The sequence below is a fragment of the Coturnix japonica genome, chromosome 4 (assembly GCF_054131305.1).
Source record: "Coturnix japonica strain WE chromosome 4, WE-NBRP24, whole genome shotgun sequence".
NCBI classification, from domain to species: Eukaryota; Metazoa; Chordata; class Aves; order Galliformes; family Phasianidae; genus Coturnix; species Coturnix japonica.
Genome location: NC_140666.1, coordinates 67,955,079 through 67,982,073, shown reverse-complemented (window position 1 = coordinate 67,982,073; position 26,995 = coordinate 67,955,079). Strand labels below are relative to the sequence as shown.

At 42.5% G+C, this 26,995-nt stretch overlaps 2 protein-coding genes across 3 annotated transcripts in view; one reads left to right on the top strand and one right to left on the bottom strand.

Moving 5' to 3' along the window:
• Positions 1 to 243: 243 nt before the first annotated feature.
• RASL11B (RAS like family 11 member B) lies at positions 244 to 3,571 on the top strand. The gene is made up of 4 exons (XM_015862317.3): positions 244 to 395; positions 477 to 533; positions 1,035 to 1,111; positions 1,977 to 3,571. Exons 1-4 carry the CDS (start codon positions 272 to 274, stop codon positions 2,442 to 2,444), a joined length of 726 nt encoding a protein of 241 aa, XP_015717803.1. The 5' UTR covers positions 244 to 271; the 3' UTR covers positions 2,445 to 3,571.
• A 1,471-nt stretch (positions 3,572 to 5,042) lies between these two features.
• Positions 5,043 to 26,995, bottom strand: part of SCFD2 (sec1 family domain containing 2) — a 161,936-nt gene continuing 139,983 nt past the window's right edge. For both annotated transcript variants that reach the window (XM_015862315.3, XM_015862316.3), the window contains exons 6-9: positions 19,105 to 19,250; positions 15,285 to 15,419; positions 9,974 to 10,093; positions 5,043 to 6,606 (exon numbers count right to left, since the gene is read on the bottom strand). In XM_015862315.3, coding sequence (XP_015717801.1) covers positions 6,514 to 6,606; positions 9,974 to 10,093; positions 15,285 to 15,419; positions 19,105 to 19,250 — 494 coding nt within the window. In that variant the 3' untranslated portion in view covers positions 5,043 to 6,513. The remainder of the gene's footprint in view (positions 6,607 to 9,973; positions 10,094 to 15,284; positions 15,420 to 19,104; positions 19,251 to 26,995) is intronic.

Genomic DNA, 26,995 nt, shown 5'->3' with positions numbered 1-26,995 from the left:
CTGTCGGACACCCAGTGATGGTCACTCAGACCCGCTCCTAGCCTTTAACATTCAACACGATGCTGAGCTCAGCCCTCAGTTATAAGCGCCCCCCTTCCAGCCATCCCTGCCCCCACCTCAATACGGGGCGGGGATGTGGTCGTGGCCTGAGGCAACCAGCCCCTCCGATTGGTTTTAAGAAAGGGAGCGGGGCTTGAGGCCGGCGGGGGCCGGGAAAAAGGCGGCGTGAAGGGGAGCGGCATCAGTGTGAGCACAGGGTGCGGGGTGCGCCATGCGCCTGACGCAGAGCATGGGCACCATCGCCGAGTGCGCGCCCGGCGGGGACGGCTGCCCCGCCGCTCGGCCCCGCCTGGTCAAGATCGCCGTGGTGGGGGGCAGCGGAGTGGGCAAGACAGGTGAGATGGATGGGAGGGGACAAAGCGGGGCTGGGGGTGGCTGCGGAGCTCGGCTATAACGCTGTCTGTGCCCCTCCGCAGCGCTCGTGGTGCGGTTCCTGACGCGGCGCTTCATCGGCGACTACGAGCGGAACGCAGGTGGGCACCGCGGGCGGAACGGGGCGGGGGGGCGGGTCGGAGCCCCTTGTCGGGTCGGAGCCCCTTGTCGGGTCGGAGCCCCTTGTCGGGTCACTCCGGGGCTGGTGAGCAGCTGAGCTGGTGCTTCATTGTGCCGTGCTCTGCCTGGTGTGATTTAGATGGTGAAAATGCCCCTCTCTGAAGCAGGTTTGGTCTGTGTTTTGCTTTTAAATCTAAAGCGATGCAATGTGATGTAAACCCGGTGTTTGCTGCCCTCCGAAGTTCGGTGCCGGCAGCCAAGCGATCGAGGAGGCTCCGGCTTCTGGGCAAGTCGGGGCTAGGCTAAATCCCAGGCTTGTTAAATCCCAGTAGTGGCATAGTCACAAACCCCAGTTTTCCATTAACATTATCACAAACCAAATAAAGAGTTTTAACACTTGACCCGAATAACTAATGGGTGGCAAAAGCGGCGCGGTCTGTTTGAGGAGTGTGTATGTTGTGAACCTGTTGCTGTTCTGCCAGGTAACCTCTACAGCCGGCACATCCAGATCGATGGGGAGGTGCTGGCCATCCAAGTGCAGGACACCCCGGGTGTGCAGGTGAGTCAGACACAGCCATGTAGATCACCAAAGCAGCCCAGAGTTAGTGTGTGTGTCCATCCACTGCAGTCTTGTTCCGCTCTTCCTAGCGATGTTCTGCTGTGTTTCAGTGCAGAGCTCCGGGTGGGAGAGCTGGTAACCTGTGCTTTAGCCACAGCTGGGTTGGGTGCATGAAGTTTGCTGGTAGTAAAAAGAAACAGCTCATTGTTTGGGGTGAATGGTTTGTACGCTGGGGGCCCACTGCTTTGGAATGGCTGAATTACTGAAGGGTTTTGTTCCCGTATATTAGGAACATTAGATGGAAAAAAAAAAACCCCAACCAACTCGCTCTGTGCAAATGCGGTGCACATGTGGAAGAAAATGTCATGGCTACCGCCCAACAAAACTCATACATCTATATAATAAAAAGTGAGGTCTACTGTATTGGAGCTGTGTTCATTAGGATGTTACAGTTTGAAGTTCTGAATGTATAGACCTGAGCGGTGCTGGATTTTTGCCTTTTTGAACTGGGCAGCTCTCCAGGTCTAAATGCTTCCAGCTCATATCTTTGCTTCCCCAGACTTACTGTCTAGCCAGTTAATTTCCCATTCTGTGAGACTACAAAGTCTTTCTCTGCATGCAGAACGACTCAGGTCACTTTTCTGTTGGAGTATAGCAAACTCCAGTGTTAAATTCCAGGCTTTTTTTCTTTGCAGCTGAATCAACATATGTATTTATTTGACACGCTCCCATTAAGTTTTGTACTTACAATGTGAAATGCAGATACATAACGTCTGAAGCCGTAAAATGCTCTTTAGGTTTAAAGGAGTCTTTTAAAAGCCTTTTACAACCTCAACCATCTAATTTGAGACCGTTTGCTCTACAGATCCATGGACACAGCCTGGATTGTAATGAGCAGCTGAACAGATGCATTCGCTGGGCGGACGCCCTGGTGATCGTCTTCTCCATCACAGACTATAAGAGCTATGAACTGCTCAGTCACCTGTACCACCACGTTCGGCAGATGCATCCGGGGAATGCTGTCCCTGTTGTCATCGTAGCAAACAAAGCCGATCTCTTGCATATCAAAGAGGTGGAGCCTCAGCATGGACTTCAGCTGGCCAACATGCTGGGCTGTGCTTTCTACGAAGTGTCTGTCAGCGAAAACTACAACGATGTCTTCAATGCCTTCCATGTCCTCTGCAAAGAAGTCAGCAAACAACAGGCCACCAGCACCCCTGAGAGACGGAGAACTTCTCTCATCCCACGGCCCAAATCGCCCAACATGCAGGATCTGAAGAGGAGGTTTAAGCAAGCGCTGTCTGCTAAAGTGAGGACTGTCACGTCTGTCTGACAGCAGGGCCAAGAAGAGGCGTTGTTCTTCCCAATGCTTCTCCCACGTTTGAAACCCTGGATGTCCAACACTGGCACGTCTGCAGTCCGATGTGGTGATGGGATGGTTCAGGCAGCGTTCTGCATGGCTGTAGGAACAAGAAGCTGCTTGAACAATGAACAGTGGCAGATGGGAAAAGAATAAAAACCAACAAAAACCCCACAAAAAAAGTCTTGAAGTGGCTCTAGGATGGAACTTGTAGAACAAGTATGTTCACTTGGACGTGGACCTTTCCAATAAATGCCTTTTTCTCTGACGGGACAGATCTGGCTTAATGTTTGTGCAGAGACAACCTTTTAGCTGTGACTCTCAACTTGTACTTGAGCAGGGAAACCCCCTGAACTGCAGTTCACTGTTCAGAAGTAACCACTCCGGTTTTGCAGCACTTCCACTGGGATGAAGGACGGCAGGATAGATCTGTTCCATTTGTTGCACAGTAGAGCTGTTTCACTTGTATTTCAAAACAAACCTGAAAACGTGCAACTGTTCTGTATAAATAAGCGTGAAGTAAGTGGACATGACTGGGCATCGTGACTGTACACAATGGTCCTTTATTTTTTCTACTAGCCATGTTGTTGCTGACAACTTGACCAGACTCTTTGTATGCAAAACTATTGTGCATAGGGTGTAAACAGATGTAATTACAAATAGCTGGTGGGTCTTTTTTACTGCCTGAAAAAACCACTGTCCAGACTGAATGATCTAACACAGCGCTTTCTAGGAGTAAGCCTGGAGTTGGAGTGATAGTCCATTACAGCTGCCAGTGTAAGACACTTCTCTTTCTTTCTTTCCCTGGTGTATAATAAGCAGAGAGAGAACCAGTGATTGAGCTTGATGTGAAGCACGGCCGCCCCAAGGCAATGAAGCTGGCTGTTTGTTCAGAGCTGAGCCGGTCCCTGTTAGTCTTTAAACACATGAGGCTGACTTAAGCATTTCTTCTTAACTTTCCTTCTACATTGAGCCAATGGAGTTCACAGGCTAAAGGCCTTACACACGTGCACTTTAAAAAGCCAGTTGTGCTTTTGTTTGAACTGTAATTTATTTATTTCATGTACAGTTACATTCAGCATTAAATTCTGAATTGCCTATTTTCTCGTGTGTTCTTCCTGTGTGTGAGACACAATTGCTAATAGCCAGCAAAGCCTGGAGATACAGTAATAGTTTTCTCAGGGTCGTTAATGTACATTGCAGAAACTGTAAGGTCTTTGCTGCTTATGCTGTTGATTTATGAGCATAATCTGTGTGTGGGGGGAAGCTCTTATAACTGCTTTTCAACTATTTTAGGAGAGGTAATGAAAATTAAAATTGGATTCTTCATATTCCCTTGTCTGAAAACACCAATGAGGAGAGAATGAGGTGAGGTGAGGTAGGTCAGTGTTTGGCAGAACAATGTTTTTAAGGGGCTTTTGGTCTCTTGAATCAAATTACTACAAGCCTTCAACTTGATTTGTTGGTGTTTAAAGGGATTTTAGGCTGGGTGTTCCCGAGGAGGATGTTTGTGCTTGACCTAGAGAGGCCCTCCCCTTTCGAGCACATGGTGGAAGGAGATACTGGTCCTGCTGATGGTAATGTTTGATGTGAGCTACCACTCTCACCTGACCAAGTAACTCAGAATTCAAACACAACAGCCCCACCAGTCTGAGCTTACACTCAAATGCTGTTTCACTGGGTTCTGTGCCATCTCCATGTGCCAACGGTGGCCTTTCATTTTTCCCTACCCCACAGCTGTTGAGTCACATGCAGAGGGCTTTGGCACTCCTTGCTGTGGTCCAGCACCATGCACCTTCTGAAGCAGTTCATCTGCGTGGCTCCTGCACACATACAGCAGGCAGGAGACCACTCATTGCTCAGGTCTTTTCTCCAGCACATGCTACGTGTAGCTACAACAGCTATTTTCTACAATTAGGAGATAACTATTACATCAGGGCCATTGGAAAGACCCCACTCCAGTCTTGGTCTAGGGGAGGAGTGGGCTTTTGTGACTGTCTGATTTCGTCTCTTCAGCCACTGAGTACCAGATGGTGGCTGAATCCCAGCATCCACGGCCACAGCTGTGGCCACGCTGGCTGAAAAGATCCCACCAAAGGGGAGTTTGGAAAACCAATCACTGCCTCAGCCAGAGGAGCTGCTTCATCCACAGGACGTGCAGAAGCACCAGTGTCTGCTTAAACCCTGCACCCTTCTCATTGGGTGAAGAGAGAAGGGTGCAGAGTTTAAGCAGACACTGGTGCTTCTGAGCACATCCTCAGATGGCCAAGACAGAGACCTGACTCATGAAAGACAGGTGGAAGAGAGAAGGCCACAACTGCGGGCCTTCAGGAGCAGCAGCTCAGAGATATGAGCGCCTGAACCCACTTGGGGCTGTAGAGGTCAGTAATGGTTATGGAAGGTAGAAGAGCCTTTCTGCCACCAAGAGCATGGAAACCTCTTGAGGACATCTCCAAGACAAAAAGGTTTTGGTTCTTAGGGGTAATCAAATACTGCAAAATAGAGGGGTGGCAGGAATGTACAGTCCTGGTATGCACAGCCCTGTGTCCTAGGAGGGAAAGAGATGAGGAGTGAGCATTGTAAAAGCATTGCTTTATTGATTACACAATTTACAAAACATCTATATTCTAAGATTAAATGATACAGAAAGAAAAGGAAATTCAGAGAAAGGCTGTTTGCTCTCAAGCTGCTCTGCTCAAAATATTTCTTGAGCTTCTAACGTTGCCATCTCATAATATTTCTCATTTTTTTACAGTGCAAAGTTCCATTCTGAAGTCATTCTTATAAACTGTTCTTTCATAGAGGCAACATTGTCCGCACTTTATAACTGGTCCTTTGTCCCCTTCTAGCCACTCAAAAGTGAATTTAAACCAAAACGCAGCCTTTTCTAGAGACCATTATAAACATTTAAGAGAACTTAAGCAGGCTACTAAACAAAGGTTAAAGAGCTATCTAAGTTATTCCTTTGGCTTCAGAAAGAATGCAGTGTTCAAGCAAACTTCATACACCATTTGACATTCTCATTCTTAGCGTGAGCCGTAGCCTTTCTCAGATGAATCAAGAGGATGCAGCTTCACAGCTCCACCATTTTATGGTGCAATTTGGAACTCTTTGTGCTATGCACAATCACAATCTCTATCGGCTAATGCTGTTTTATCTAAGATTATATCCATTTTTTATAATGACAAATTACATAACAATGTGATAGCAGCTCTTTCATTATCATAAATGAAACATAAAAGCTGCTGTCTAATCATGCCGTTCGGAAATCTAGCTCAAAAAAGAACATGTCACAGTGGCCTCTTGAAAATGGGAACATGCTTTTTTTCCCCCTCTATTTTAAATGCATGTGAGGGGAGGATTCTTCCAAGGTTACCATCACCCCATCACAGCCCATATGTCCTCCTTGTGTTAAACTGCAGGGAAGTGTGCCATCAGAAACAGCCTTTTCTCCTGGGACTGTGGGTGGAGAAACTAGAACAGGAAATGGAAACCTGTGAGAGAAACAACCATGTAACTCAGCCCTCCATCCTGCTGTTCTGCCCCATGGTCTCCCTCTGTGTAATGAGCAGAGGCTGTTAGTACTATATAAGGCACACATCTTTTGCAAGGTAGTATGGCACAGAGATGGATTTTGCTGCCCTTTTCCCCCCTCAGCAGCATTTCCCAGCAAAATCAACCCCAGAAAAAACACTTGGCATTACTTGCAGGTGAAAGTGCTGCTCAGAGAGTGCACATTCAGCCCACCTGGTCCTCAGCTGCTTCTTTTCTAGGGAGTCATTACAAGCAATCATCCTTGCGGTGCCGAGTGCAGGGGGTGATTCAGCACCACGCTGTGTGACCCTTGAGATGAGGGAGGCACAGGACAAATGGACCAGCTTTAGGAGCCTCCTGTGAGCTACACAGTTCCCTTGCAGCCAGGTACCCAGCTGCACAGTAGGGGACATGCTGCTTTTCTGAGGGTTGATGGGAGCAGTGATAAACCAGGGACTTGATGCTTCCAGCCAGACCGCCATCCATCTTCTCCACAGATCCTTCCATGTCAGATATCAGGGTCAAGTTGGGGATGATCAGCTGCGAACAACTGCTCAATAGCACCTTGTGGGGTCAGGAGTGCTGAGGAGAGCACAATTACCTGTAAGAAGGAGGGAAAGAAGCCAGAAGTCAAAATTAAGGGTATCAAGACTGTCTGCAGCATTAATGAGCTGTGATATGAACTGCTCCCTTATCCAGCACGATACACACTGTGTGTTTTTGGTGTTTACTGACAGGCCCATGCGACCTGCCCAGCAAAACAGTCTGCTCATTAACAACTGGTTAAATCACTTAAGGAACACAGTGACTAGTAGCATTGTGCTCTTAATGAATGTGTGCTTTGATTCACTTCTACCCACATGTACCCAGTGATTTGTTGTGACTGCCATTGTGTTTGCTGCGAGGCACCAGACGAACAGCCAGCAGCTTCCTTTCCTATAGCACAGGGTTTTGCCAGCAGGCAGTTTTGAATGACAGCTGCTCACCCTTGTTGAAGGCAGGACAAGAATTACAAAGTGCTGCTGGTCTGCTGTGACTGCTGGGGGAACTACAGCCCATGCTCAGGAGTGTCCCTGTGGGCAAGACAAGAGCTCTTTTGCACATGAAGACCATGCTCAGTCTCAGACACTGCTGGGATGCTGCTGCTTTTGTTTGGTCAGGCTTTTAATCCAAGCTGGGTCTGATGAATGAAATGGACATTCGCTACAGCAATACGCACACTGGTAGATGCACTCCCTATCCATTTCTCTTGAGTGAAAAGCAGTTTGCAGGTGTCTATTGGGAAGGCTTCTCTGCAGGGCAAAGCTATAGAGCAAGGAGGGAGCACATCCAGCTCCTGGAGCCAACTCATGCTCAAAGTCATAGGGAATGTGCAGTCCATACAGCATAATATTGCAGGGGATTTGGAAGGAAGAAGGTAAGAAGACAAGTACTATATTAAAACTTTGTCGTTGTTGTTCTTTATTCTATCATCTCACTTCAAATTATGAAAGGAATCTGGAGTTCCATTACTACAGATTCCATCTGTACCGATGACAGCCTCCCCCTCACTTCTCCTCTTCCCTTATCCTCCCACACAACCTGCAGCAAACTGATGCTGATTATCTCCTCTCCTTCCTATGGCTAAAAAACCATAATTCGTGGATGGCAAAAGCTGATGCTGTCTTACTTATTTTATGCATGCACCAGTGCATGGCACAGTCTGTGCACATCTTGTTATAATGCAATTTAATTCTGAAAAGTACTAGAGGACATATTACTTAAGCTATTTTGCGTCTAAAAGCCAAACATCAACAACAGCCATGTTCAGTTAAAAGCAATTTCCCCTTTGGTCCCAACTGCCCCGAGAAGGAATTTCTCTGTCTCCTCTGGGTAGGTCTAAGCAGGACAGTGTGCTTCCTTTGTGGACCTTCCTCTCATTTGGAACAGCATGGCCTGTCCTTGATGCTTTACATGCAGGGATATACCTGTCCTGCTGCCAGCTGAAGCACAGGACCCAGGAACTCACAGCCTGACCTTCAGCACTGCAATGGGCCTTTCCCATATGCAGGGGGAAGGAAGGATGCAGCAAGCATCTGATGGTGCATCTGCAGGGATTGATCCATCCATGTGCCTCAGCCACAAGCACACATGCTGTGCATATGGGGAGGAAGGAGGACAAAACATCACACTTTTTCCCCCTTTCCACTTGATTAAAGGGGAAAGAAGTTTATTATTCCTTTCAAGGTAGGATACTTCGCACTAGGCTAGGAAGGCTATTTGGCATAATTCACAAACAAATGATGCACAAAATGCTATTTTCTTTTGTGCTTCTCCATGAGAAATAGATTTGTCATTCATATCCTGATGCAGAGCAGTTCTCTGGATGGAAACATGTCTCCCACTGCACATTTAAATGTCATTTGCTTCAACTCCAAAGAACTGCTGAACTAATCAGAGCACTGTGCCAGTTTTTCTCCTACTTTACTCAGTTCTTTATTTTTGCACCCACATGTCTCTCCATTTCTCCAAAAGCCAATAATTAGTATAAATGTCAGTGCTTTGTTTGAATGGAACAGACTTGTGAGGCCAGTGCTTCCCCCTTGCCCTGATGTCTGAGGTTGATTGCATGAAACCCACAACCCCCCCACACACACCTCTGCTAAGTGCTGGCTGGAGTTATACAAACGCCTGGCTTTTTAGAAAGAGAATAATCCCAAACAGGTGGCACATATTCACAGCTACAATGCAGAAATCCAGGTAAATCCAACTAACTCATATAGTTTTCTATATGAGACTCACACAACTGCTTCTTTACTTCTTTTTCTTCCTCCTCCCGACTCTCCCCTGCAGTCTTTTCACCTCTAACACAGCACATTTTCACAAAGGGCACAGTGCAGTCAAAGCTTAAAATTCTTTAGGAATCTGCCTAAGAGGGTGACCTGCCACTGGGGTTAAGCCAAAGCAAAGCAACACCAGATCCCATGTCACCACTGTCAAGCCTCAATTCTCTCTACAAAGCTACTCAAAAGTCTTGCTGCATAGTTCTGCACCGGCTCACTTGTTAACCCTGTGCTTATCTTTCAGGCTATATTAATACATTTAAGGCGTGGATTAACTTGTCCATCAGTGTGTCACAATCCAATCTGTGTTCAAGAAGGGAAAGAATTTTATTCTCTCTTTTGAGAAGATTAGCAATTGACTAATTGGGGAGAAACATGTTACCAGATGGAAAAAAACATCTCTAAAATAGAACTCAGAAAATACTGTTGCAAAGACAACTGAAACACGGAAAGCACACAATGAACCCAGTGGCTGATCAGCCTTTGGTTGGCTCTGTTTTGCTAATGATTTCTCACTAATCAAAAAAGCCTCCTGCAGGAATTGAATAAAAGATGTTCACAAGCCACCTGGAAACTAGACTACTGTTTACTAGCAGTGTCTACTACTAGGTCTAGTATTCAATGTGGAGGTTGGTGGCCCTGCCTGTGGTGGTGGTGTTGGGGTGGGGATTGGAGATCCATGATTCTAGAGGTCCCTCCCAACCTGGACCATTCTGTGATTCTGTGTTTAAGATGCATCTGCTGATACAGCATTTCTTGAATCTCTTTGCAGTCAGCCTGTATACTGCTACTATACTACTCACTGCTCAGCAGATAATGGACTGCTCTTGTACGCAATGCTCCAAAATTAACAATGATTTTTAACAATATATGATTTTTTCAAGACCCGAACAAAGCTCCTTTAGAACTATGCCAGTCTGCCTGGAATGCCTCCAACCTGACACCAGTGGTGACTCTAGCGCACAAAAAAATAGACCCTTGGTTCCTTAACACTCATTGCCTGAAGGCTTCACAGCAAAATTCCCATGCCATTCCTGTCTGTGTGGCTGTGTCTTGGTCTAAGACTGGTACCAGTAATACAGCCAACACTGTCTAATCAATTTGCTCATCCTTTGTTCAGATGGGAACATTCTGAGTTGATCCTACCTGAGTACTAGGTTTGCGTGTTGCTACCAGATCCTTCACCATTTTGACCTCAGACACTGTCACACCACCAACCATAAAGATGATCAGAAGAGGATGGTCACCGGGGTGAGGGCGATTCACCTGTAAAATGAAAGAAAGAATTATTCTTATTGCTAAGTTCACCTCAGCAGTGATTGGTTCTTAGAGCTGCCAGAGAAAGACTAACGAGGAAGTTCAGAAATAGCCATTGAATGCTGGTTTCTGGAGCAGCTGAATCAAATAATGTCCGGCTATAAATGATGAGCCATTCCCAGGAATATGGAGTCCTCATGGTTCCCACTGGAATCTAGAGAGGTTTCTCAAGAGGCCCGAGGGCTTCTCCCTGCATTTATTCTTCATTTATTTCCTTTTCCAGTGTGGGAGGACAGACCTTGGGTAGGTGCACAGTTTGGATACATACATGCATGAGGCTTTAAGGTGTGGGGAGTAAATTACTATCTGGTAGGAGCAAGGGGTCCAGTTTAAACATGCAAGAATCCCTGCCTTACATCAGTAATTGAAAGAATCGTCCAGTGAATAAGCCTTTATAACTCATCCAATGAAAATAAGTCAGGTTCATTATATATAAAATCAGTTTCTTTCACTTCAAAGTTTCCATTACTTCTATAATTGGGTTGTAACTCATTTACAGAAACTCTATTCAAACAAAATACTTATACTTGTTTCATTTTCTTTTTTCTAATTAACTTTGAAACATTGCAAACATTGAATTTCAGCTAATGCATTATAAAACCATGTTTTAAATTTAAACATGAAGGTGATGCTATACTTCAGCTTCCTCTTAAGCACTTCCAAAAGTCTGATTATTTTGCTGTTTCCTACCATTCTTTCTTCCTTGGAAAAACACACTGCCCTGATTATACCTTGCTCCCATCTTTGACGAGCATTTGGAAGTGATGTCAATGGAACCCAGAAACTGTTCTTTTTACAGCATCGCATGCCGTTCAGTGTGAAATGCTCTAAATGTTTGGCTCTGAAAAGTGACAGTGAGAACAGCTGAATTTGCTCTTTTTCTTTGGATTCTCCAACCCCTTCCCTTCTGAACGTCTAGGTTTTTAGCAGCCTTCATTTGTCAGAATGGAAGTGGTAATCAACCCATTCTTGAGTGGAATGCTCTTCCCTTACTTTCACCACTATGACAGCTATCTTTGACTCTGAGGCTTCAGCTCCTCAGGAAACAGCTCTCTGTACTGATCTGTATGTGGCTGCCTCATATGTAGTCTTTGGGCAGCTCTGTCCTGCTGTTTGACTGGAAACCTTCAGAAGATACTTCCTCCTCTAAAGCACGCATGAGGGATGGCATGCTCCCTCTCAGGTCTGGCTGACCTTTGATGATGCCGTGCTCCCTCTTAAATGTTGCTCCTCTTGTACTCCTCGGAAGTTGGAAACCAGTCCGAAAACACTTATATCAACGTATCAGTGAGCTGACTATTTGTGTACTGAGTGCAAATCTCTTAATTGCACTCAGTTTGACAGCTACCTTCATTCAGCTGATGGTGCAGGTAGCACGTATACTGCAATTCAGCAGGTTGTCCTGCATTTCTTGTGCTATACTGAGAAAGAGTCAATTTACACCAGCAGATTAATTAAACCAATATACCAGATCTTACAAAGACTCTCTGCACATAGTGGAATGACAACCTTAAACAAACAAAAAAGTCCAAATCTACTGCGGATACCAGGAAGCAGTTAAGACCAAAGTATCTATTTATAAAGCAAGTCAGACAGAACTATTGCTTGCTAAAATCTTAGAGTACTTCATGCCATAGTTGCTGTGAGTGGCGACTGTAAGGCTGAAGAAATAACTGCTCCCAAAGATGACGAGGACAGAAGTTGACTAGACAAAATGCTTTCCTATGACACTTTGAAATAAGAGCGAACTGCCTCATCCCATTTCAGAAAGCTCCCAAGTGACCCAAGGCTTATGTGGAAAGCTGGAACTTCAGGAACTTGCTATTGAACAAAGCCTCTCTTACTATGCTCCCAGTGACAACTTGTAATAAGCAAGCACACATAACACTAGACACACTGAAAGGACACTCAGTCTATTAATCAGAAAACACAAGCGTTCATGGCAGTACTAGAAGAAAATGTCTTGACAAATGATTCAGTCAAAATAAACCCAGATCCAAACACGCGTTGCCTGTATAAATCGTACTATTTTTCAGAAGACTGAAGTTCAAGCCACAAATTCCAGAAATGCATATTAAAAATACAACTAGGTATGCAAGCTCAAAATTAAGTTAAAATTGCAAGGAAAAGGATTTTGGAATCAGTAATTTTGTTATGATATGCACAAGTGTTTTGAAGGAGGACAATACTTTGGGTTCAAAATATTTGGCTGTGCTAAGAATGCGAATTTCTGCCAAGATTTTTTGTTTGATAATACAACCACCCAAGGCTCCCACTTTTGTAGGAACTGGCTTCATGTAGCAAAACACAACTCATTTTTGTGTTACAGAACAACTGGAATGGACTGAAACAAAAGCGACACATGCATTCTGGAGTCCTTCTAAAGATATTTTCTTTCAAGACATTTCTGAGGCATCTGAATTTCATTTTCTGTAAAGTATGAACTTAGCAAAAGTTCCCAAGTGAAATTTACTTTCAGTTCAAAATATAATGCATTAAATATAATTGGTACCATTATCTCGGGCAATTAGAAAGACTAAATAAGAAAAGAGCAAAACCCTGGAAGCCTCCAGTTGCAGCAAGTGTGTGTAAAGATATGATACATTTGAAATCTGGACAATTGCTGATGTCCTACTGCAGTCTTTGTTCCCCAGACTCCATAATTGCCATGGAAGATGGCCTGTAAAACCTTTACAGGCTGCTGAGCAGGCAGGTCAGAGGGGAAGGGCTGCTGCTCCAAGGGCTGCCTGCCTGAATTACTGATACAGCTGTCTGTCAGGAAAGTCCCCACTGCACTGAATCAAAAGAGCCCTCCTCCTGCAGAGAAGTCGTTTTAGGATTATAACTCCCTCAATCACCTCTTGCATTTTCAGGAGCTCTGCTCTTGTTTGCAAGAAGCTCTCTGCAAACAAAGTTTTCTCTTCTTCCTCTTTGACATCTTGAAGTTAACAGAAATAGAGATGCTGGCTGTCACACAGACCAATCCTCTCCCACTCCTTCCCTGTACTCCCCGGTCTGTTTGGATATTGGTTAATCCTGGCATTCTGCAAGTTCTGATCCTTTCACTTATATTGGTACAGCAACCAATAGTCCAATGGGAACTTTGTGATTAGGATATCACTGTAATGATCTTAACTGTCCCAAACACAAGAATTAATAATATGGAAAGAAGAGACCTAAAACTAACTAAACCTGCCATTGTTTCCATATAAGTATTTAGACTTTATATGTGTCTTGCTTGGTCTTCTTCTCTTGTTGCTTTATTATTATTATTATTTGTAAAAAAAGGACAAGCTATGTTTCTGCTGGAAAAAATAAAAGTGACTGAACAATGAAATAAATAGAGTTGTGAGAGCTAATGGTGAATAAATCCAATCATTCAAAAAAATCCTCCTCTACTCTGCCCTGGTGAGGCCTCATCTGGAATACTGTGTCCAGTTCTGGTCTGCCCAGTACAAAAAAGACAGGGATCTCTTGGAAAGAGTCCAGTGGAGGGCCACTAAGATGGTGAAGGGCCTGGAGCATCTCCCCTATGAGGTGAGATTTAGGGAACTGGGTCTGTTTAGCCTTGAGAAAAGAAGGCTGAGAGGGGACTTGATCCAGGCCTATAAATATCTGAGCTGTGGGGGGCAAAGTGGTGAGGCCAGACTCTTTTCAGCAGTGTGTGGAGACAGGACAAGGGGAAACGGCCAGAAACCGGAACATAGGAAGTTCTGCATGAATGTGCGGAAGAACTTCTTTACAGTGAGGGTGACGGAGCACTGGAACTGGCTGCCCAGGGAGGTGGTGGAGTCTCCTCTGGAGATATTCAAGACCCGCCTGGACGCCTACCTGTGTGACCTGGTGTAGGGAGCCTGCTTTGGCAGGGGGGTTGGACTCCATGATCTCTGGAGGTCCGTTCCAACCCCTACAGTTCTGTGATTCTGTGAAAATCACTGGTGTGCACAAGCTTGTTTGCTTTGTTTGACGCAAGGAACAGCTGTTTCTTCCTCTATTTTTGGAGTGCCGGCAGCATGATTTTTTTCAGTATCAATACATGAATAGAAACAACAATAGTCACACTTTCTACAGTGGTCCTCTCATAATTCAGGGCTTTATCATAAGCTCTGAAGAGCTAAGAATTTCTATTTAGTAACTAACTAAGTACATTCTGAAAATCCATTTCAGCAGTAGGCACAAGTTCCTGAAAACAGGCATTGTATTTAGACATATCTGATTTTGTCTTCAAGACAGCCTGCTCTGTAATAACAGAAAAATTACTTTGTTATCTTGATAATGGTTACCAGAATAGAATCAACAAAAAAATCAAAGCTATTTTTTGTCACCTCTCTTTAGATGCATGAAAGGTCCAGCAAGCATTCACAAAGAATAGGAAGAAAATGTTTTTCCTTTTGATTATCATAGAATCACAGTACAACAGATGTTGGAAGCAATCTTTGTAGCTCATCCAGTTCATTTCCCTGTCCAAAGCTGTGCATACTTCAAACACTATGTTGTTCGGGGCTTTGTACAGCCAAGCTTTGAAAATCATGAAGATGGAGAACCCACAGTCCCTCTGGACTTTCTGACTGATCAGCCTGTGTTCCTCCCCACCACATGCCGAACCTTGTCAAATTAGAGAAAGAGCATTGAATATGGGGCTCCTCTGCTGATCTTCTTCCCCTGTAAGACCTCTTTGTTCTTAGTTCTATCTCAAGGCTGCTCATTATCAATAAAATTCCTAGATGAACTGCCTTGTGGATCGACGTTTGGAAGTCTGGGGAGTTTATACAATCTGGCACTTGCTTATTTGCTTGCTGATGTCTCTGAAGAGCTCCAAAAGCCATGTGAGGTTGGACATCCCTTTATGGAAGCCTTATTGAAGCCACATTGACTCCTACCAGACATATCATCCTTATCTGTGTGTCCTGTATCACCCTTACTTAGATGTCCAGTCTGCTCCATTCTCCAGGTATAATATCTGTTTTTTCCATATCTGCAATATGGTACCTCAAGCTATTTCTAGCCCCTCTGAAAGGATTGAACTCTCCTAATTGTCCTGTGCTCTCCTCTACAGAATTAATATATAAAATCAGCTATTGCGACACAATGCTAAAAACTTAGGAAAATCATACAGATGTATTTGGGAAACCTTATTTACCTTCATGAACATGCTGAATCCAGTTTTTAGTAGATCAGTGAGGCCTGATGACATATGCTCAATATCATCACAATCAGGTCGATCAGCACTGCAGATCTCTTCCACCACCTGTTTCAGCAGCGGTTTGTAAGAAGCCTGCACAAAAAAGAGCAACAAACTGTGAGTAAAGCTGTTTAGGTTTGGTGCAACTGCTCTTCTAAATCTTCTATTTCCATTAAAGGAAACAATAAAATAATTATTCTAGAAAGAAAGCAGCACAGAGGCATTTAAAGATTTAAAAATGCCTCTGTGGCAGCAGTCTTTTTTGTGACCTCGACAACAAATGGTGTACACCAGCACAGTATTGAATGGAAAAGTTAGAAAGAGAGCCCCACATTTACTCATGTACTATATGAGTAAAGGGAGGCTAGGAGTAAAGGAGGGCTTCTAGTTTCTCTGGAGTGTGCTTTGGGGTAGTACAGAAGGGAAGAGCAATAGGGATAGTGCTCTGATGCCTGTGTACCCAGATGTCTTATTTTCTTTGGAATAACTTTACATTTAAACAGGGATTTTTAGGAGGTGTTGCTTGCTGACCCCTCATGCTTTCCTACAGGTGTCATGTCATCACTGAAGTCTGGATATCAGCAGGGCTGATACATACTGAAAGCCTTGAAAAAAGTGGGCCCCAAATCCCATCAACATCATACATGTCAGTGCTTCAGATATGTTAAGGATCAGGAAGGGAGGGATGTGCAAAGGTGCAGATGATGTGCACCCTGGAAGACTCTTAGTAAGACTGGCTTTTTACCCCTAAAAAATGGTAAGGAGCCTTGGACAAAAGATCAATTAAATAAGAAAAGAAGGTATATTTATAGAGGAAAAAGATAGGGTGATTGCACTGGAACTGGATGAGGAAAGATGTGTAGGGAGAAAATTTATTAAGTTACTGAAGTCAAGTAAAATGGCATTCACATTGAATGGGAGATGACACCCCACATATTAATGTCATCCACAGACATACTCTCAGTGAACTGAAAAGCTGGGGGTGAAACAGCCTTATTATGTGGAGCAGCATATTTAAAGAAGTGGGGTTTTCTGAGGCACCCAGATACTGATCCAGTGAGTGAACAGGATCGGTGCTCTGTTCCCATCTCGAAACACACTGAGCATTTCTACAATAAGAATTTTAGGGACTGGGGGAAAGATCCTCTTTAATGAAAATTCAGCCATACTTGGTTTGCAGATTAAGTCTTGTTTTGCTTCTCTTATCCTTGCCAAAACTGCAAGGGAACCACAATAGTTTCAGGAAGTGGAACAGTCTTGGAAAATTAGCAATTTTCCAATTGTTACATGTTTTCCTATGGGACCAGTGCAGGGATGCTTTATCCCTGGACTTCTTACGAGAATTAAGTGTAACATCATTCCTTTTGGAGAAGGGATGCTTTTGTAAAGATACATAATGCAAGATAAACATCAAACAGCTGGAAAATAAAAACCAAGCCGCCTGGTTATGTAACTTGAAACTATAATTTTCTAAAGTAATTAACTGAAAAGACGTTTTCCATCTAATAGTCTGCAGTGTGAATAAAAGCACACTTTTCAAATACAGTCTTTACAATGAAGGTTTATACAGTTTACCAATTTATTCTCACAACATGAGCATATTTTTTAATTGAGCCAGTAAAGCAAATTGCAGCAGACATTAACTGCAGTATCTCTCTGTAGAACATGACAAGATTTGTGTCAAATCCAGTAATGCAATAAACAACTGTTTGAAAATATACATGCGGGCATGACGTCCTGTTATAAAGATCTGTTTAATATCTTCATAGATGAGAAACAGACTTTGGGAATGAAATATTTGGAGCAAAGATCAAACCGTAGTTAAACAGAGAGACTTATTGTACAAAATTAAAGGATAAATATTATCTGACTTCAGACATAACTATGTACTGGAAAGCCAAGGCATTAAAAATGTTCCCTGATGTTACATGTCTGAAGTTTCAGCGACAAAACTCAGACCCCTTCAAAATGAACTGATTTGGCTGTGCAGATACTAAAGGCAGATTTCACTTTTGAAGCTTTGATAACTTCAAAAACTTTCAGAAGCTTTTGTTACTTGACATTTACCTATCAAAAATGTAGACTGTTTTATTTATTTTACAATAGCTGCATATATTTCTAACTCTTGTAATGAAACCATTAGAAATTTTCATTTCTCATGTCTAGTAGGGCACAAATTGTGTTAAAATAGTTACTCTGTGGCTATCAGACACATCTTAGACATGATTATAAGGAGAAGAAAAGGAGAAAGGTGAGGGGAAGGAAAGAAAGAAAAGAGGGGGAGAGGAAAGGAGGAAAAGAGGGAGGAAGAAAGTGAGGAAGGAAGAAAAAGGAAGGAAGAATAAGAAAGGAGTGAATATACGCAAGATCAAATACAAGCAGTTACATATCAGTCAAAATACACACTTGTCCATGGCCACAACATTTACTTGTCTGATAATCTGATGGAAACATTCTACAAATCTAAATTCTATGGAAAGTCTTTCGAAGAGACTACCCAGTTCCACATATGCACAGAAACCATTTTCTGATGCTTAAGAAATGGAGGCTTCCTTGCTCTCAACGTATGTAGCAGAAAAACACCTACAGGCTACAGCCTGTAGATTTCTTCAGGTGAACCGCTGCGTGCAAACTGTGTATTTTACCATTTGCCAGACAAAAATATGATCCTTATGTAAAGAGTTGTATGGCAGAAAAAAATAATGTATTGCCTGCTTATTTCAGATACTCTAACTCTCCCAAACCACCCTCAGCAGAAGGTTGTTTCTACTCAAGACAATTAAACCCAGTCTACAGCCAGATTGGGGGCTGCAAACTGTTAATACATCCCTTGCTGTGTTCCAGCACTTAGCCCTAAGCAAACAACCTGGGTTACATCCAAAGAACACAGTGATGCTAATTATACTTTAGGCAACATTTAGAAGTTATTATCATCTGACTGCCCCTCCACTGACCTGTTTTAAACACTTAACAATTTTCCCCACTTCAGGCACTAGGCTGGTCACGAGTACTTGGAGACTTCAGTAACAATTCGGTAACAAAACTACCTTAGCTTTCCAGCAACATGTTGCAACACTCCCCACTCTTGCCGTTGGAAAGCACTGCTTAATTTGGACCATATCCCTTTGCAGACCTACAGTGTACTTATGAGTTTAGAGCAATTTTTTTTCTGGCTTAAGGCTGGAATCAAGTTTTACACTCTCTAAATTGCCGTGTTTTCCACTGTAAACTCAATTTTTAACTGAAAACAAAACAAAACAAAAAACACTTCAGGGGACATGGGAGAAGAGAACACCACCATAAATTATTCCTGATGACTTGCAGTTCATGTGTTCACTTTTTATAAACAAAAACTGCTTTTCTTACCTACTCACAAATGGGATTACCTCTTAGTTACAGACATGGGAGAGAAAATACACAGAAATACAGCTGCTATCTGGATGCAGGCATCCTACTTGGATAAGACATGCAAAGTCAGACCAGTTCCACCTTGACCTTCTCCTGCCTTTCACAGACATTTGTATTATCTCACAGAGTTTCAGAGGAAATCCCCAATTTCTTCATCAGATAGTTCTTTATTGACATGGACATTGACATGCATGAGGTTGAATGAAAGACTTGATGATTAGGTCAATTATAAGATCTCACAAATGTATTCCACATGGTCAGAACCCACATAGGATTAGCACAGCAGCATATTCAGTGCTGTTAATGAAGCTGGAATTTTGACAGCCCACTACAGATGTAACAGACACATAGAAAAGGATGATTCACTTGCCTGGTTGGTGTTGCTGCCCGGATTATGTACAGAATTAAACTGCTTCATATGCATTCGAGCTCTCGCAATATCCCTGAGCAACTTAAAGATATTGTCTGCTGCATCTGTGGCTTTCTGGGATGTTAGGTTCAGTGCCGAGTTACAGCCTAAAGAAATAAAGAAACATGTGATCAACTTTCACACACTTAAATAATAAGCAGTAGGAAAAGGCTAACTGGGAGGAAAACACAAACAAATGACAGAAGATGGAGATGAACTAAAGGAACACAAAAAAGGTAATACTATTAAAAATTCATGGGCAAGTCTTATTGGTAAGCTATTCAGATACTCTGGTAGATTAACATCTAGATCTCATTTGGCAGTGGAGCCTTGGTGTTGTCTGTGTGTAGTGAACACACAACCCCACTCAGCAGCTCACCACTCCAGTCTGTAAGTACTGTCATAAAGTGATGCTCTTGCATTCAGAGAGGTTGCTCTGCCAAGAGATCCCATGTCAAGTTCTGTGTAGGAGAATGGTGTCCAACGTTGCAAAATGCGAAGCTGAACACCTCCCAGGCTGACAAGGCCTACAAACAGAGTTTGAGGCCACCAGTCGTGCTTTATATTTATCACCAGCTCAGGCAAAAAATATTCATAGAAGATCTTGCATTGTCAGTGTGCTTTCAACCTACCCATGGGAAAATACACAAATGAGAAGATAGGGAAGTTACTGTTGGCTCCCAACTCACAGGCTGGAGATATTTAACTGCTCATGTTTCCAAAGCAATTTGCAAATGAAAAATAAAATGAAAAGCTGTCTCTCATTATTGTATAAATCAATTTTCCTTCTCTCTGAGAGGAGCTTTCACTCTTTTAGCTGCACCAGAGGCAGGCAGCCTCTAGTTACCTTCATTTATACTTTCATCGTGCTCCCTGCAGCCTCCCTCAGCAGCCACCACCAGTGCTGGCCAGCCCCGCTCTGGCATGTTTGCTTTGTGAGTGAACACAAAGCCCCATGCCGAACAAGTTCAGGCAAGGTAAAAATCACAACAAATACGCTTTGCTTTGGACACTCTTCTCATTTCTTATTATTTGTTTATCTTCTTGGGCCATGTAAAAAGCCTTCAGCTCTGGCTCTACGGTTATTTTTCTCATTAAGAGAATTATTTGTTTCCTTCTCCTATTGGCATCATCTCTCTCTGTCTCTTTATTTTAACAAGAGTATTTCTACCAAGATGTTTCCAGACATCTTGCCGCTCCCCATTCCCAGAACCAAAGGGCACTTTCCAGGGGACATTGCCTCGCTGTGTGCCTGGATGCTGAGATGTGTCTAACTGCATCTGGACTGTTACAGATCCAACCCGCTCCTCAGCAGCTCCTCAGCATCCTGCTCACACCTCGCTGAGTGGCTCTGCCCTGATTTCCCTGCAGGAAGCTGCAAATCTGCCCCAGTTCTCACCTCCCCAGTGTGCACATAAGGGGAGCAGAGCACAGCTCCTTCCCTCTCCCTGCTTAGCGCTACTGAGAAACAGGCTCCTATTCCTACAGTGAGGAGGTGGAATACATTAGCTGCTGCACTGCTCTGTGCTAGTTACAACCACCCTTCCTGTTACTGTGCTCTGGTGTTTTTGTTTGTTTGTTTTGTTTTGTGTTGGGTTTTTTTTTCCTCACAGAAAATTAGCACTGGGAGAGTATGAATGAATTTCTTTGAATCCCAGGCTACATAGACTTGATATGGCATTTAAATGAAATATCTGGACATGGCTTTCCAGTCACAGCCAAAGAAGACCAGAAAATTACCATTAACCACTGTGGGATTACTGTGTTTAAAGCATCTCAGTGATATCTCAAGAAGAAAACAAGCTGATGTTGCTCTAAGTGGGGCCATAAGCTGAACCAAACCAGTGTTTTACAGATTTCTGAGGTCAGAAGGAAGATCACGTTTAAGAAACAGACACTGTGAACCCATGCTCTGTAGTTACACAGTGGCATGTGATTATTCCTTGCTTAAATGCAACCTAGGAGAACTTCTCAACTATGTATCACAAAACCTTTCACTGAGCTTTGTTTTGACACATGGCCCAGGTGCTATAAACAAACTTCTTCTTTCTCTAAAGCAATGTATTTTGACAATCTGTGAAGGTCTTGAATCCTTTGAGACACCACAAAAAGTCTGCACTGCTCGCAAAAGCCAAAATTTAGGAAAACTGAGTTTATTGCTTTACTCTGTTTTATACCATAAGGCTGTCACTGCTGTTAACTTAGGCTCTCTCTAAAGCCCACCTATAAAAACAAACTGATACAGACCCCACAAACCATGGAGCAGAGCTGACAGAGTAGCTAAGCCATTTTAGCAGCACATACTGAAGCATGGGCTAAAACAGAGAACTGACACACTGAAAAAGATAAAATCCAGCACCAGGGTTGCATTATGCAAGCTATTTTCTAGATCAGTTGTTAACTTGCTTTCAGCAAGACAGAGAAAGAGCAGAGATGTCAGAGGGTCAACTCAAACTAGAATGACATTCATGTGATTCTCCCTTCACTCTGCTTTCTTGTAAGTTCTACCATGCATTTGGGTGTTTGTTTTTAAATCTGATTTGTACTAAATTGAGCTCCATGCTGGGTCTCAGGGGGAAGGAGGTAACCAAGTATCACACAGTAGGACAAGGAAGGAATATGAGGAATACCTGCTCATGCATGGTTAGAGACTGTGAGCATCATGAGGTACTTTGTCAAGTCTTAAGTTCTGAAGTTGCACTTGCAAAAACCTGGCCACTTAATTCTATCAAACACTGATTTAAAGACTGATTTAAGGTAGCTTCAGAGAGGTTTTTGCTTTTGTTTTCTTTTTTATTGTTATTTTTGGCCTCAGTATCTGTCACTTGGACATTTCTGTTTTATGGTAATATTTTATTGCCTCCTCTTTGCCAAAATTCAATAGCACAACATGTAACACCGACTATAATGAGATACTGGAAACTCAGTACCGGAGGCTCTCATGTTACATGAAATTAAACCTGTCAGTTCTGTGAACATTTACATGGAGAAACTACAGAACTTACTAGAATAAATTACATATATCAACTGCAGGAGAAATTTAAGCTGGGCTCAGATGTGCATTCTGAAGGAAATTAATGCAACAAATTCATTGGGGAACTATTCAGTTGCTCCCTCAAGTAGTCCATATCTTAATTAAAAAACCACACATTAGCAAAGTTCCAGTAAATGCTCTGCAAGCCTTCTAATGTCTCCCAATAATGTTTGTACAAGAACTCCAGGTTATATTAAAAAAGATGTAAAACATAGTGAAAATACTACCATGTAGTCTTAAACAATCAAATGACCTCAGTCTTTGCAAGGGTACCCTCCTTTTGTCTTCTTAATAAAATATTTTTGTTTATGTTGACTACAAGGAATCACACTTCTGAAACAACAACAAAGCAAAATGAATTTTCAGTAGTTTTGTTTATTTTTCCACCTTTAGCTTGGAAAATAGCACTGCATGCTATTGATGGCTTTTTTGTGTGTGTGTTTCATATTTGTTTGTGTGTTCCTCATACTGCCAAGGCAGGAATGATTGGAAAACATCTCCTTCTAAAAACTACTGTGCTACTTAGATTGCTTGAAATGATTGCAACTTGGGGACCTAAGAATGATGGCTATGGAGAAATGTCCAAGAGAAGTTTCCTTTCCCTATTTGAGTTCTGAGCCAAAGTGTAATTCAGTGTGCTTAAACTGGTGAAGGCAGCTTTACAACAACATAGCTGCATGGAAGTGTATTCAGTGCGTTAGAACAAAAAACTGTAATCTATTTATCAACTACTGTAGAAAAACAGTATTTTTAACAGGAAGACAAAAGTAATGACATTTTAATGCTGTGCATAATTATCTGCTCAAAAAGGCCTCTTCACAAACAGATGAAAAGCTATCTGAAAACTGACAGGGATAATAGGCACTCACTCAGGCTGCATTCAACAGTACATAATAATTGTATTATTTTTCTCCTTTATTCAAACAAAGAGAATTATGGTATATCCCTTAAGAAACTTTTCTTTAACTTCATAACTATGCTCAGAACAATATCTTTGTTTCTCCTTAAAAAAAAAAAAAAAGCCACTGATTACCTCCTAAAATTAAAGCTTTAAAAAGATTGTTATCTAAAACACGACAGAGTTGGATTTCCAGAAGAAACAGCATGAAAAAACTGAAAGCTAAATACCAACTCTGTGCTAATCTATGCTGTCCTGATCATTTTGATGCTAAGAGCAGGTAAAAACACGCTGTAACAGATTCAGGGTAGTAGAGAAATGGGGCTGTCAGATAAACAAAAACATAACAGATCTCTTATTCTTGCAGTATTTGAAACCCAAGCATGAAAATCTTCCAGATGATGTGCCATTCTTGGTATATTTCATGTACATGCAGCTAATGCCACCCTAACTGACTGGAAGAGAAATGAAAGAAAGAGTAAATGCCTTGTTCAATGCAACTTTAACAGAACAAAACGTGCTTAACAATAAACTCTCTCAAGTGATGCAGCTGATTAATGACATTAGAATTTATAGCTTAATTATAACTTTAGAAGAACAATTTAGTGTCTGAACTGCACTCTGCTCACTACTGAAATCCTGATCTCATTTCTGATGTGTGTGCTTAACCGTGTGTCTCCACCAAACCCACCCTTCACCTCTAATTCAGCATCCCAGCTCCATCAGAAAGAAAAGTCCTCCTACTCACTGTCACTAAAAGCAAGTACATATATGTTTAAAAAGACAGGTGCCAATCTTGGTAAGGCACACACACATTACAGCACACTGACAGCATCCATTCTGTGCTACCAGACCAGTTGTATTGCACACTGTGCATACACTAGGTACTCCGGTGACAAAAACCTGTCTCTGGTGAGTCATGGTACTGATCCACAGAACAAATGGCTTCATGCAACGTTAATGGTTCTCAGATCTTCCACTGCAGGACACAAAGAAAAAAACTGCTACCACTTCTACCATTTTCAAAGCACAACATTGCACACATGGACTTGGAAGGCTGCAATTGGTGAAGCTGTGAATTGAGAGCAACTTGCTTTTGGTATAAAAGCAAGTTGAATGGCCTGTTCCCTCAGCAAAACTTGATATAAGAAACCTTTGTGTCTAGATAAAAAGGTAGATCGTAGTCCAGCCTACAGCTTGCATGACTGTGTTGTTTGGAATGAGCAGCACGGCTCTGAGAAGATTAGGAAAGGCATACTTTGCAGAGGCGTTTGCTCTTGAACCTCATGGAAATATCTGTGCAAAATCAGTATCACATTCAGAGTCAGAAATATAACTGGAGAGGTCTTTGCAAACTTCTCTTTAGCTTCTGTTGAAATGGTTGTTTATATTTTTCACCACCCACTGTAAAATTATTCCAATTGAAACCACCACTGGAGTACTGTCTCAAAGATAACTCTCCCTCTTTGGAGCATGTTTCACATCACACCAAGAAAAACATCCTATAAAAAGTACGTTTATGGAGGATATTTTCCTTTATGAAAGCAGATAGCACTGACTCATCTACATGATTTTGAAGTCTTCTTGTGCTCATCTGCTCTACAATGCACAGAAACTGCACACCATACTTTGCAGAGATCAAAAGAATGCAGACCAGTCTGAATATCTAACAATCTGTGGATAAACAGTGAAAGACGAAGGAAAAAGCATGAGCAGAGAGAACAATAAAGCAATTAAAAACTCTCACTATACAGATAGAACTGCATAAATTACCCCAATTTATGTTAACTTTTAATTGGAAATTATTGTAACACGAGAGGCAAGACACTGACTGCATAAAGGATATTCTGCATGAAAAGCAAAATAAAAGCAAGGCTGTGGAAAGGATCTGAAAGAAGGAAGAAGAAACTCTCTTACAGGAAGATGGACAACTGAGGCACTATTGGTTTCCAAAATCTGGATAATGGCATCACATGCCAAAGCTCTGAATACGATCATGGTGCAGCCAGCCACTGCTAGCAGAAATACCCCAGAAATTACATAAATGATGCTCATTTCATACTTTTTCTTCCATTAATAAAAAGCACACTGTTACACAGATTGCAAATACCAGTTAATGATGAAAATGATTAGCAGTACATGCTGCAAGAGCATGTGTAGAGGAAGGAAATATCCCAGAGTATTGCACAGAACAAACTCATATTCATTCCACAAATAATAATTCATTAAATGTGCAACAGATAAAAAAGTTGCTGACAGAAGCCTCAGCTTAGCAGAAAATGTAAACACACATTCAAGATAAAAGCTGTGATGGGATGAAGTTAGGCGAGTGCCTGAGTGCCTTGTTGAACTGGGGTTCAGCCATCCTGTTTAGACTCAGAAATATTTCACTTAACAAACAAACAGATTGTGGAGTTGATCTGTAAACGTTCTGTTGTCCGTCGCAGCACTTAAGAATCAGTGTTCTCCATCTTTAAAACAGAAAGGAAATTTGGTATGCATTGGGAAAAACACAGCTTATAACACAGGTTTGAAGAAACAACAAACTGATAGAGAACGTGTGGGATTTGGATTTGTAGTCATTAGCATTTAGTATAAATCGATCGTGCTTACAAGAAAAAGGAATAATGAAAAGCACTCATAATATTGTCATCCAATTTCAACACCTACTTATTTATTGTGGCCAAAAGAATAAAGCGCCCCCTGATTGATGCTTCAAATATGCAGCAGAAGCATAGGGACTTTTTTTTTTCATTAAATTGGGCCTGCCTAAGAATGAAAGAGGGCATGCAAATGCAGTATGAACCAGATGATGTTGATGATTTTTTAGGAAGCAGAGAGGTTAGTAAATACAAGCAACCAACTGAGTCTGAAGGACTGACAACCACAATTGAGAAATGGGATTGATCTGTAACAGCACAATTCTGTGGCTGCTGTGGGGCTATGCAAGTGAAGCTCAGAGGCACCTGCGCTCAAGAACAACGTGTTATGGGAAATGACTGCCAATTGCAGGTTGTCTGTACGACGGCAAACATATAATGGTTATAGACGTACTCGTAATAATAGGTTCTCAAAGGATCAGCAGACATAGATACGCTTCCACAAGTAATGGCACTGCTGGAGAGAAGGAAATGAAAATGGAAAACATGGAAATAAAACTTCTGAAAGCAGTAGACTACAGTTTTGCTCCACTGCTTCCCTCCTCTTCCACAAGTAGATATGACCTTTCTTAAGAAGAATCCTCTCTTTGATGGATGCTCTGAACACAAAGCTGAAACATAGGGAGGGCAAGGCATCCTCAGCTTTGACTGTCAGGTGTGTAAATGCTATCAGCTCTCTACTAATCTGCCATGAACAGGGATGTGCACAGCTTGATCAGGTGCTCAGAGCTGCATCCAGGCTGACCTTGAATGTTTCCAAGGATGGGGCATCCACCACCTCTCTGGGCAACCTGTTCCTGTGCCCCACCACCCTTATTGCAGTGAACTTCTTCCTTATGTCCAATCTAAATCTCTCCTCTTTTAGTATGAAACCATTTCCCCTTGTCCTATCAATCACAACAGACCCTCCTAAAGAGTCTGTCCTTTCTTACAGCCACCGTTTAGACAATGAAAAGCCGCTATCAGGTCTCTGCAGAGCCTTACCTTCTCAAGGCTGAACAGTCCCAACTCTCACAGCCTGACCTCAAAGGGGAAGTTTGGAAGACAAGGGATGGCAGAGGAGATACTGACTGACACAATCAATCCTCCTGTCCCCTCTGGGCAGGATTTGGATAATGGAAGTGGGGAAGTTACTGACTGCCTGCACCTGCTTTGGTAGAAAGAGTGATGAAACCTCACTTCATCAAGATTCAGCCTTTAGCATAAGAAACCACACATGTTGGTGATCAGAACTGGTCTTTTTGTTCCTTGGTATTAACA

Excerpts from the sequence above, each read along its gene's own strand:
- RASL11B (XM_015862317.3), top strand. The coding sequence starts at position 272 with ATGCGCCTGACGCAGAGCATGGGCACCATCGCCGAGTGCGCGCCCGGC. Across the intron at positions 396-476 it reads CAGCGGAGTGGGCAAGACAG|CGCTCGTGGTGCGGTTCCTG; the intron begins GTGAGATGGATG and ends GCCCCTCCGCAG. Across the intron at positions 534-1,034 it reads CGACTACGAGCGGAACGCAG|GTAACCTCTACAGCCGGCAC; the intron begins GTGGGCACCGCG and ends CTGTTCTGCCAG.